The 12,404-nt window shown below is 38.7% G+C and overlaps 1 protein-coding gene and 1 non-coding gene across 2 annotated transcripts; one reads left to right on the top strand and one right to left on the bottom strand.

The window, feature by feature from the left end:
• Nucleotides 1-3,944: 3,944 nt before the first annotated feature.
• On the top strand, nt 3,945-5,633 carry LOC116138875. Its single transcript, XM_031424542.1, has 2 exons — nt 3,945-4,001; nt 4,799-5,633. Exons 1-2 carry the CDS (start codon nt 3,962-3,964, stop codon nt 5,272-5,274), a joined length of 516 nt encoding a protein of 171 aa, XP_031280402.1. The 5' UTR covers nt 3,945-3,961; the 3' UTR covers nt 5,275-5,633.
• Nucleotides 5,634-8,059: 2,426 nt separating this feature from the next.
• LOC116138947 lies at nt 8,060-8,166 on the bottom strand. The gene has a single exon (XR_004129373.1). It is a non-coding gene; the product is annotated as a small nucleolar RNA R71 (small nucleolar RNA).
• Between the last annotated feature and the right edge of the window lie 4,238 nt (nt 8,167-12,404).

The raw sequence follows: 12,404 nt of genomic DNA, 5'->3' as shown, positions 1-12,404 counted from the left end.
TTGACCAGAATCCTAAATTACCACCCCGTAGGGCCCATGACCATGCCATAGAACTTCAACTAGGTTCCAAACCACCCAATATCCGACCCTACAAATACTCGTACTTTCAAAAGAATGAAATCAAGAGGCTGGTTGGGGAAATGTTGACTGCGGGGATTATACAACCTAGTGTTAGCCCGTACGCCAGTCCTGTCCTATTAGTCAAAAAGAAGGATGGGAGTTGGCAATTTTGTGTGGATTACCGGGTCATAAACGATATTACAATACCCGATAAATTCCCAATACCGACCATTAAAGAGTTAGTTGATGAATTAGCCGGGGCAACAATTTTCACAAAACTGGACCTTAAGTCGGGGTACCATCAAATTAGGGTGCAAGAGGTTGATGTTTCCAAGACAGCCTTTCGCATACATGAGGGGCATTACGAGTTCCTTGTGATGCCTTTCGGACTCACTAATGTGCCCTTAACATTTCAAGCTTAATGAACTCAGTATTTAGGCCTGTTCTCCGAAAATTCATTCTGGTCTTCTTTGATGACATCCTTGTGTATAACCCCTGCATATCCATACACATCCAGCACTTACAACTAACCTTTCAGATTTTGTAGGAACACAAGCTGGTTGTTAACAAGAAAAAATGCTCATTTGGCCAATCTAAGCTGGAATATTTGGGTCACATGGTTTCAGAAAAAGGGGTAGAGGCAGATCCGAAAAAGATTGAGGCCATGGTGTCCTGGCCGCGACCTGTGAATGTGAAGGATTTAGGGGTTTCCTTGGGCTGACAAGTTATTATCGAAGATTCGTAAAAGGATATGGTTCAATCGCACAACCCCTTACTCAGTTACTAAAAAAGGATTCCTTCACTTGGAATGATTCGGCACAATCGGCTTTTGATAGGCTCAAGGAAGCCATGACTACTATCCCAGTTTTAGCAGTTTTAGATTTCACACGCCCCTTTGAAATTCAGATAGACGCATCTGGCAGAGGTCTCGGGGCTGTTTTGGTGCAGCAGACTCGACCTATAGCTTTCCTCATCAAGGCATTCTCCCCTACAGCTAAGCTGAAATCGGTTTATGAGCGTGAATTGATGGCCATTGTTTTTGTAGTCAAGAAATGGAGTCACTATTTGCTTGGTAGAAAATTCATAATCAAGACTGACCAGCGTAGCCTCCAGTTTTTAACAGACCAAAGATCAAAAACTCTGAAGCAACACAAATGGATTTCCAAGCTGATGGGTTTTACCTTTGAAATTCAGTACTATCCAGGGGCTTCCAACCGAGTAGCAGATGCTCTTTCAAGAAGAGAAGATGGGACAGAATTGGCACACCTTTCAGCCTTATCTACGGTATAGTTTTCTGAATATGAGGAGATGGCTTCGGAGGCACAAATAGATCCGAAACTCAGGGGAATCATTCAGGACCTTCTCCTTGATTCTTCTAGTCGACCCAACTACCATCTCCGTAGGGGCTGCCTATTCTATAAGGACAGACTGGTTATTCCAAAAGGGTCTAGATTTGTTTCCAAATTAATGGCCGAGTTCCATCAGAGTCCTAGTGGAGGCCACTCAGGTTTCTTCAGAACATACAAGAGAATATCTTCGGTAGTTTATTGGGAGGGTATTCGAGGAGATATACAAAGCTACATTAAAGCCTGCACCACCTGTCAACTTAATAAGCAGTCGTCATTAAAACCTGTTGGAGGACTCCAGCCCTTTCCCATTCCAGAATAGGTTTTTGAGGATCTCTCTATGGATTTTATCGGGGGGCTGCCACGTTCGAAGGGAGTAGATACCATCTTTGTTGTTGTTGACCGCCTGACCAAGTACAGCCATTTTTTTAGTCTTGGTCACCCCTGCAATGCAAAGGATGTCGTTGCCATATTCGTTAAGGAAGTGGTCCGGCTACACGGGTTCCCTAATTCCATTGTTTCTGACAGAGACAAACTCTTTATGAGTCAGTTTTGGTAGGAGTTGTTCAAGGTTACCGGAACTATTCTGAAATTTAGTTCGGCTTACCATCCGCGGACTGATGGGCAAACGAAGGTGGTCAATAGGTGCCTCAAAGCGTATCTCTACTGTTTCTGCAGTTCTCAGCCCCGACAGTGGCCTATTTGGCTTACTTGGGTAGAGTATTGGTACAATACAACCTATCACGGCTCCATCCGAATGACTCCTTTCAAGGCCCTCTATGGACGAGACCCCCCCACCCTTTTAAAATTCACAAACTGCCCTTCAGCCGTGGAAGATGTCAATGTCCAAATGACTGAGCGAAATGCCATGTTAAAGGAACTTAAGGACAATTTAGTTGTCGCTCAAGCTCGCATGAAAAACAATGCTGACCTCCATCGGCGAGATGAATGCTTCCAGCCTGGTGACTCAGTTTTCCTGAAGTTACAGCCCTACAGGTTTAAATCACTTGCCCAGAAAGTGAATGAAAAGCTCAGTCCCCATTTCTATGGTCCTTACCCTGTTTTGGAACGCATTGGACCAATGGCTTATAAATTGGAAGGGTTTATGTCCAGTTCATTCCATCTTTTATCTGTTCCATTTTTATTCAAACTATCTGATTAATACAAATATTGCTGGGATTGCATTTGTTGTTTCTGGCGTTATTTTTGGTTGCGGCTTGACTGTGTATTGGCTTATTTTGTGTGAGAATTATTGCTGGTTGGTTGTGGATTGATTTTATCTGCAGGTGATCGCATCACAGACACAAACTACTTTTGAATCTGGAAGCATCTTCATGAATCCGTAGTTGGTGCTGGCGATGTGGTAAATTGTCTGAGACAAAGTTACCAGAAACCAAGTTCACAAACTTGGATGGAGTTTCTACAACTCCGGATGTCATAAAACAACTTGAAATTGATGGCAACGACAAAACACAGGGAGAGTGTGTTGCTGAACATGGAAGAGATGTTGAGATATTAGACAGAAATTCTGAAGACCATACTATGAAAGATTCTCTTGTTTCTCCTTCAGATACTGAAAGTTTCCATACAAAGTTCTGTTGCTGTTGATTATAACCATGCCAAAAAGTTAGGTGCGGAAGATTCTGGTATTAATCAGTCTTTGCAAGTAGAAACTAATAATAATAATTCTGTAAAACTTCAGCTTGGTGGATCTGTCTTGATGTTTCAGTTGATTCTTTGAGCCGGACTGATAGCTTGGAAGGTAACTGTGGTTCAATTTCAGGTACCCTTACATCTCTATCAATGAAAATTTTGATATTGGAAAATTTTCTTGTATATTGATAATTTTCCAGCTAACTGGATTTTAATCTGGTTTTATTGACCTTGAAAGCATCCTACTTTCTCTGTTGTGGCTTATAGAAGATAAACTGGATTCAAACATGAAAGACCTTGATTTTCTTAATGAATTAAAAAACTTAAAAGATATTGTTATACTTGCTAGATATGATGATTCTAGATCCTCAAATTTTATGAGGTCAATGCATGATAAAATTTATAATACGGACATGATATGTCTATATACATATTGCTTTTAAGTGTCTTAATTCAGATGGTCATCCTGTGTTAACCGTCTTAATGTGTGTTTTAATTTTAATGACTCAATTTTTATGCTTATGACTGATGAGCTCCTTAGGGCATAAAATGATGAATCACTAAACATTTGGGAAATCTCTAGTTAGGGATTTAGCATGCTCAAGAAATCAATCCTGTCTCTGCAGTTCTACTGGTTATTTATGTGCAAAACTTTAGTGTATCAAAATTTATCTCGAAAGAACCACTTTGCTTTCTGAAATTCAGTATATTTGCTTATTTTGATGCTTGGAACAGTGCTTTCAACACAATCAGATACACCGGCCGTTGTTGATTCTGAAACATTACCATCAACTGATAATCCAGCATCCAAAGAAGCAGAGGAAACCAACTCGAAGAAACCAGAAGGCGTAACTGAGAGACAGCTTTCCGAAAAATCAGATGTTTTTGACGCGCCATCTTTCATGACATTGGTTGAACCTGGGGGTGGGGTTCACCATAAAGGTTCTGCTTCTGCTATCCAGATAACACAGAATCCACAGCAGCAAAAAGTTCTATCGTCAGAAGCTGGTTGGTTTCCATCTCTTACAAATGTTGTGAATGAATCACAAGGGAAAGAAGAATGAAGAAATTATTGCCAAGGTCACAAACTGGAGTGCTGGAAAGCAACACACTCCTTTGAAGAAACTTTTGAGTGAGGCCAATCTTGAAACCAAACCGAAGCCTCCAAACCCGAGGGACAGTAAAACTCCTGTTGTTCAAAAAGATAAAGTGCTGGGAAAGGGAATACTTTGTATATTGGTTTTACTTTATGGGACTGAGTGCTGGTGCTTCTGTTTTTTTTGTTTTGTTATTTTTCTAGTAAATCGCTTTCAAGAAAAGATTTTGTTAAATTCAAACTTAAAACTCAAAATAATGTTGAGACAATACAATCTTATCATCTATATTTGCATTATTTGGTGGCGCAGGACATGAAGAAATATTGAAGTACTTTCTGCCTTTTTGGTGCAGATTGACAGACTTCTTAGCCTAAAAAGAGTTTAAGATAATCGGTTGTTAGGATGATGATTATAACACGTAATTCTCAACGAATAAAAGAATACAGTTTTTATAATATGGGAAATCTTATCAAGTTAATGCTCAATTAGTGAAAGGGTTTTAGTATTTTCTATTATAAGCCGGTCTAATATATATGTATAAATGACATATTACTTGGGAGATTTATTTAGTCATCAATTTCAAAATCTCAAAAGATTTATTGAGATACGTGCAANAACCTGGGGGTGGGGTTCACCAGAAAGGTTCTGCTTCTGCTATCCAGGTAACACAGAATCCACAGCAGCAAAAAGTTCCATCGTCAGAAGCTGGTTGGTTTCCATCTCTTACAAATGTTGTGAATGAATCACAAGGGAGAAAGAAGAATGAAGAAATTATTGCCAAGGTCACAAACTGGAGTGCTGGAAAGCAACACACTCCATTGAAGAACCTTTTGAGAGAGGCCAATCTTAAAACCAAACCGAAGTCTCCAAACCTGAGGGAAAATAAAACTCCTGTTGTTCAAAAAGATGAAACGACGACAAAAGATAATGGTTCTTTAGCCCCAACAGTGAACTCAATTCTGAGTTCTGGAGTACCCGCTACTGAGCCTGCAAAGAGGGAGATTGGGAAGGACTATAATTCTCCTGCACGGTATCCTGCAGATATTAAGAGAGAGAAGAGGAAAGCGAAGGGGAGGCCATACTGGGTACAATTTATGTGTTGCTCATCTGTAAATTAGGATATGCTTACTGCCTCCGTCATGTAATGTGGGACAACAAAATATTCGTGGTGTGACCGTCCAGTGCACTACTTTTTTGTGCTGGTGATCTCTGGTTACTGTTGCATTAGCTGTAATTTTGTACTTAACTAGGTTTCTGGTACATATATTGGTAGTTTCTGTTTCTGGGATTGGAATTATTGTATGTGTGAGTTCTGTTAAGTACATTGCTACAATATTATGGTTCATTGTTGTTCATGTAAAGTTTAGTTTAGTTTGATGATGAACCTAAATAATGTATTTAGGTAATCCTTTCCCATTTTAAAGTGCTGGGAAAGGGAATACTTTGCATATTGGTTTTACCTTATGGAACTGAGTGCTGGTGCTTCTGTTTTTTTTGTTTTGTTATTTTTCTTGTAAATCGCTTTCAAGAAAAGATTTTCTTAAATTCAAACTTAAAACTCAAAATATTGTAAAGACAATACAATCTTTTTATCTATATTTGCATTATTTTATGTGGTGGCGCAGGACATGAAGAAATATTGAAGTAGTTTTTGGGCCGATCGATAGACTTCTTAGCGTAAAAAAGAATAAAGATAATCGGTTGCTAGTATGATGATTATGACACCTAATTCTCAACGAATATAAGAATACGGTTTTTTTGAAACGGGAAATCTTATTAAGTCATTGCTCAATTAGTGAAAAGGTTCTAGCATTTTCTATCATAAGTCTACCATTTTTTAAGGGTCTAAAATAAATATATATGACATATTACAAATTTATCCTAACCAAAGGCTTTGACACATGTTATGTCTACCTTCATTAGAGGCTCCAACAAGTTTCATTTAAGCATCGTTTAAAAACTCGACCTGTTGGAACTTGCATCCTAAGTAAAATTGTCCAATAGATATTCTCTAAAGGGAGAACAACATTTTCCCACCCAAGGTTTGGAGAAACAACACTTTTCCCCCCTCCAAGTTTCAAAATGACACTTTCTCACATTTCGTTATGTTCTGTTATATTTTTCGTTAATATTTTACTCAAAAGACAAAAATACCCTTAAATATTTGATTTCATAAATCTTTTTATTATTTTTTAATTAGCCAAAAAGTCAAATATAAAAAAGTTAAAAAAGAAAAAATAGTTAACCCCACTTAAAAAGTTAAGAGTAATGCTATAAAATTGTTTAAAGTTAAATGATTTTAATATTTATTTATTTATTTATAATATCATCAATATCTCATCACTATTATTCAATAAACTACTAAATTTATGATGTTTTTCATAATATAATGTTTTTTTTATTTTTACTATTTAATATAAAAAATCAATATTCTTAATTAATTAAATAAACAAAGGAAAAAATATATTTTTGCACTTGAATTAATCAATAATCGACTAATTAAGAAATAAATTATTTAAGAGTATTTTCGTCTTTTCAATAAAATATTAATAGAAAACACTAACCGAATCTGACGAAATGGTGGGAAAGTGTCGTTTCGCCAAACCTTGGGTGGAAAAATGTTGTTCTCCCTTCTCTAAAATAGAAAGTATAATCAACATTGAATGAGGAATCTAAGGGAATAAGGAAGTCAAGTAAAATTAGGAAGTGAATATGACTAGGATCTGATCCCAAAGATGGAAGAGATCTCATATTCTCCTAAAACACTTACATTCTCTCTTCCACCTGAAATCCTACTCCACCAAGAAAGTAACCTTCTCAAACTCTCTCTACTTCACTATATAAAAGAGGCTAATGGCATGGAATAAGGTATAATAATTCATACGAAAAACCTTTCTAAGCAAAAGCTGACCGCAACCTGTATTAGCCTATCAATCTAGTTCTAACTTTGTGATCTCGCAGGAGCTTTGCTATTCCTTGCAGGGAGTAATGCTACAGTTGATAAAGACTTCAGAGACGCCGATNCTGGACTTTTGTTGATAAAATAGTGGAGGCTCCTGGCTCCTCGAAACGCCAGGGTTTATGTTCAGCTTTATTCTATTTTGCATTTGCTTCAGTTTTATTCAAATATTTGACTAATACAAATATTGTTGGAATTGCCCTTGCTGTTTCTGATATATTTTTGGTTGTGGATTGGTTGTATGTTGGTCTATTTTGTGTGAGAATTACTGTTGGTTGGTTGTCAATTGATTAATCTGCAGGTGTTCGTATCAGTTAACATTAAATTTTTCTTGTGTTAGCTAGATTGGAGCTTTATTTTTGCTTAATTGTTGTTTGTTTAATTTTTGTTATTCTTTAGGTTGGTTTGTGACCTTACTTTTTCTATTTTTTTGTGTAGTTTATGCGAAGAACAAGACGTCAACCAATGTTTCCTGTTGATCCAGAGATTGAAAGAACCACTCAAAGACTTAACAGAGAAAGAAGAGAAAAAGAGGCTACAGTGGAACCAAAAGCATAGTTGTAGAGATGATAGAAAATAGAACACTAAGGGAGTTTTCAGTTCCCTCAATTGATAGCAGTGGGTCGAGTATAACTAGACCAGCAGTACAAGCCAACAACTTTGAGATAAAGTCGGCAATCATCCAGATGATCCAGCAATCAGTACAGTTCAGGGGAGATTTGAAGGAAGATCCAAATCTACACATTGCCAACTTTTTGGAGATTTATGATACTTTCAAGTCAAATGGAGTGTCAGATGACGCCATCAGATTGAGACTATTCCCATTTTCATTGAAGGATAAAGCTAAAGGATGGTTAATGGCATTACCAACAGGAACGATGACAACATGGAACAATTTAGCACAGAAGTTCCTGACCAAATTCTTTCCTCCAGCAAAATCGGCAAAGTTGAGAAATGATATTACATAATTTCTACATGAAGAGTCAGAATCATTGTATGAGGCTTGGGAGAGATACAAAGAATTACTGAGGAGGTGTCCACATCATGGGTTGCCATTTTGGATGCAAGTCCAAACATTTTATAATGGATTGATGGTGAATGTGCAAACTATGGTAGATGCAGCCTCGGGAGGAGCACTGCAGAATAAGACTTCGGAAGAAGCTCCTAAGTTGCTTGAAGTTCTGGCAAGCAATAATTATCAAAGACCTAATGAGAGGGTGCAACCGAAGAAATCTATGGGTCTTCATGAAGTTGATGCATATACATCCATTTCAGCCCAACTGACAACACTTCAGAAACAGTTGGGAAGTATGCAGGTAAATTCCATTCAAGCACCTCAACTAACTTGTGAACTTTGTGTAGGTAATCATGTGAGCAACGAATGTCAAGTGGGGAACACGTTTGCTTCAGCATCATCATCGGAGCAGGTTAACTACTTGGTAGGAAATCAAAGGCAACCGAACAATCCGTACTCTAACACATATAATCCTGGTTGGAGGAATCATCCGAACCTATCTTGGGGCAATCAGAATCAGCAGAACAATCAATGGAACTAAAGAGCATCGCCAAACAACCAAACAGGGGTGAACAATCAATCAGGAGAGCAAAGAGTGACAAAATTAGAGGACATGCTTGGAAAGTTTATGCGGGAGACCACAGGTTTTATGAATGAGATAAGAACAAATTTCAGAAATCAAGGGGCGTCTATTCGAAACTTGGAGGTACAAGTGGGTCAATTGGCTGATAAGTTAAATGAGAGACCATCGGACTCACTACCGAGCAACACAGTGACTAACCCACGTGAGCAAGCAAATGCAATAACTCTAAGAAGTGGGACAGTGTTGGAAGAGATGGAAAAATCAAGGGAAGAAGAAAGTCCATCAAAGGGAGAGAAAAAGGAAGACTCTGATGAGGAGGTTGATAAAGAGATAGTTGCTGAAGAGAAACCATCTAGTTCTAGGGAAGAAGAACAAAAACGGGAAGTGAGGCAAACACAAAGGGAGAAGAAATTGTCATTTCTCGAGATATCACCAGAATTGGCACATCACACTCCTCCTGTGCCGTTTCCTCAGCGATTGAAGAAAAAGAATCAAGATAAGCAGTTTTCCAAATTCATTGAAATATTTAGAAAATTGCATATTAACATTCCTTTTGCAGATGCATTGCAACAGATGTCGAGCTACGTGAAATTTCTCAAGGAGATTTTATCCAACAAAAGGAAGTTAGAGGATGAGGAAATAGTGATGCTCACGAAGGAGTGCAGCGCCATTCTCCATAAGAAGCTACCCCTGAAACTCAAAGATCCAGGGAGTTTTACTATTTCCTTGCATTATATGAGACATTACCTTTGATCGAGTGTTATGTGATTTAGGTGCTAGCATCAATTTAATGCCTTTTTCTGTTTTTAGGAGATTGGGAATTAGTGAAGTTAAGCGAACGACCATGTCGTTGCAACTCATAGATAGATCCATCAAACAACCAAGGGGTATAGTCGAAGATGTGAAGGTGGACAAGATTATCTTTCCGGCAGATTTTGCTGTATTGGACATAGAGGAAGGTAAGGAAATGCCTCTTATTTTGGGCCGACCATTTTTTGCCACGGGAAGAGCACTCATTGATGTGCGAGAAGGAAAGTTGCTGTTGAGGGTTCAAGATGAAATAGTAACGTTCAATGTGTTTAAAGCTATGAAGTTTCCATCCGAGTCAGATTCGTGCTTTAGTGTTGATGTGGTGGATAAACTAGTAGCAGAGGTCATTGAAGAGAACACTCCACAACTACCTCTAGAAGCGTGTATTGCCCAATCAAGAACAATAGAGGCAGATGAGTCGACAAGGAACGAATGTGCTAGATTGTTAGAAGCACTTCAGCCGATTGATGAGAGCCAAGATTTAGAATTTGAGGAATTTGATTTTGAAAAAGAGAAAGAAAAGGAAAGAAAGGAAGAACCTCCAAAGCTTGAGCTGAAACCTTTACCTTCCCACCTCAAATATGTGTATCTTAGGGAATCAGAAACCTTCCCAGTAATAATCAGTTCAAGGTTGAGCAAATTGGAAGAAGAGCGGTTAATTCAAGTGTTAAGGGAACACATATCGGCAATTGGATGGACTATTTCGGATATTAGAGACATCTTTCCATCTTTTTGCATGCATAAGATACTTATGGAGGATGATATCAAGCCTAGAGTTCAACCACAACGAAGATTGAACCCTTCGATGAAAGAAGTGGTGAGAAAGGAGGTGGTGAAACTTCTAGATACAGGAATAATTTATCCCATTTCTGATAGTCCATGGGTGAGTCCGGTGCAAGTTGTTCCAAAGAAGGGAGGTATCACAGTGATAAAGAATGAGAGCAATGAATTGATACCAACTAGGACGGTCACAAGCTGGAGAGTGTGCATTGACTACCGGAAATTAAATTGAGCAATAAGGAAGGATCATTTTCCACTTCTTTTCATTGATCAGATGTTGGAGAGCTTGGCAGGGCATGCTTATTACTGTTTCTTAAATGGTTATTCAGGATACAATCAGATTGCCATCGCTCCTAAGGATCAAGAGAAGACGACCTTCACTTGTCCCTATGGCATCTTTGCTTACCGAAGGATGCCCTTTGGGTTGTGTAATGCACCAACCACATTTCAGAGATGCATGATGTCGATCTTTGGAGATATGGTGGAGCAGTTTATAGAAGTCTTCATGGATGACTTCTCTGTTTTTGGTTCGTCCTTTGATAATTACTTATCTAATCTCTCTTTTGTTTTGCAGCGATGTTAGGAGACGAACTTGGTGCTCAATTGGGAGAAGTGCCACTTCATGGTCCAAGAAGGAATAGTGCTGGTCATAGAATTTCAAAGGACGGAATAGAAGTGGATCGAGCAAAGACGGACGTGATTGAGAAGCTGCCACCACCCTCCAATGTTAAAGCAGTTTGAAGTTTCTTGGGGCATGTGGGGTTTTATAGACGGTTCATCAAGGATTTTTCTAAGATCTCTAAACCCCTTTGCAATTTATTGATTAAAGATGTTGCTTTTGATTTTAATGATGAATGCATGCATGCCTTTCAAACTCTAAGAAAGTTTCTGCACCTATTATTGCAATTCCCGATTGGGGACTACAATTTGAATTGATGTGTGATGCTAGGATTTTGCACTAGGAGTAGTGTTAGGATAGAGGAAAAACAAAGTGTTGCATATAATTCAGTATGCTAGCAAAACGCTCACTGATGCACAATTGAATTACACCACCACTGAAAAAGAATTGTTGGCTGTGGTTTTTGCTTTTGATAAATTTCGTTCATATTTGCTAGGTGCCAAGGTGATAGTCTACACGGACCATTTAGCACTCAAACATCTATTAGCAAAGCAAGAAGCGAAACCTCGGCTGATAAGATGGATCCTATTGCTACAAGAGTTTGAGTTGGAGATACGAGATAAGAAGGGGTCGGAAAATGTGGTGGCGGACCATTTGTCAAGGATTGAATGACCAATTTAGGGAAATGAAGAAGAAACCCAAATCAGGGAAACTTTCCCGAATGAGAAATTGATGAGAGTGGAGGAAGCACCGTGGTATGCAGATTTTGCAAACTACTTGTCAGCGAGAGTGCTCCCCATCGGCATGACCTTCCAACAAAAGAGGAAGTTTTTCTCAGATTTGAAGTACTACTTCTGGGAAGAGCCATTTCTTTATAGACACTGTGCTGATCAGATGATACATAGGTGTTTTCCGGAAGAGGAAATGGAGAGTATTCTAAGGCATTGTCATGAGAGGGAAGAAGATGGCGATTTTGGAGGAGCTAGGACAGTAGCCAAGGTTCTTCAATCTGGGTTTTACTGGCCAACCTTTTTCAAGGATTCTTTCCGAATGTTTCAGGAATGCGACCAATGTCAAGAAGTGGGAATATTTCAAAGCGAGATGAGATGCCACTGAACAATATCCTAGTTGTTGAGCTGTTCGATGTATGGGGAATTGACTTCATGGGTCCTTTCCCAAATTCTTACGGGAATATGTACATTTTGGTAGCGGTGGACTACGTATCAAAATGGGTGGAAGCAATTGCATTGCCATCCAATGATAACCGAGTGGTGGTTAATTTTGTGAGAAATAATATTTTCTCAAGGTTTGGAGTACCACGGGCAATCATTAGTGATGGAGGATTGCATTTTTGCAACAGGCAATTGGATGCACTTTTGGGGAAATATGGGGTGAAACGTAGAGTTGCGACACCCTACCATCCACAGACTAGTAGACAAGTGGAACTGTCAAACAAAGAACTAAAGGGAATCTTAGAGAAGA

The sequence above is a fragment of the Pistacia vera genome, unplaced genomic scaffold (genome assembly GCF_008641045.1).
Source record: "Pistacia vera cultivar Batoury unplaced genomic scaffold, PisVer_v2 Contig344, whole genome shotgun sequence".
NCBI classification, from domain to species: domain Eukaryota; kingdom Viridiplantae; phylum Streptophyta; class Magnoliopsida; order Sapindales; family Anacardiaceae; genus Pistacia; species Pistacia vera.
This window is presented reverse-complemented; position numbering and strand designations above follow the sequence as displayed.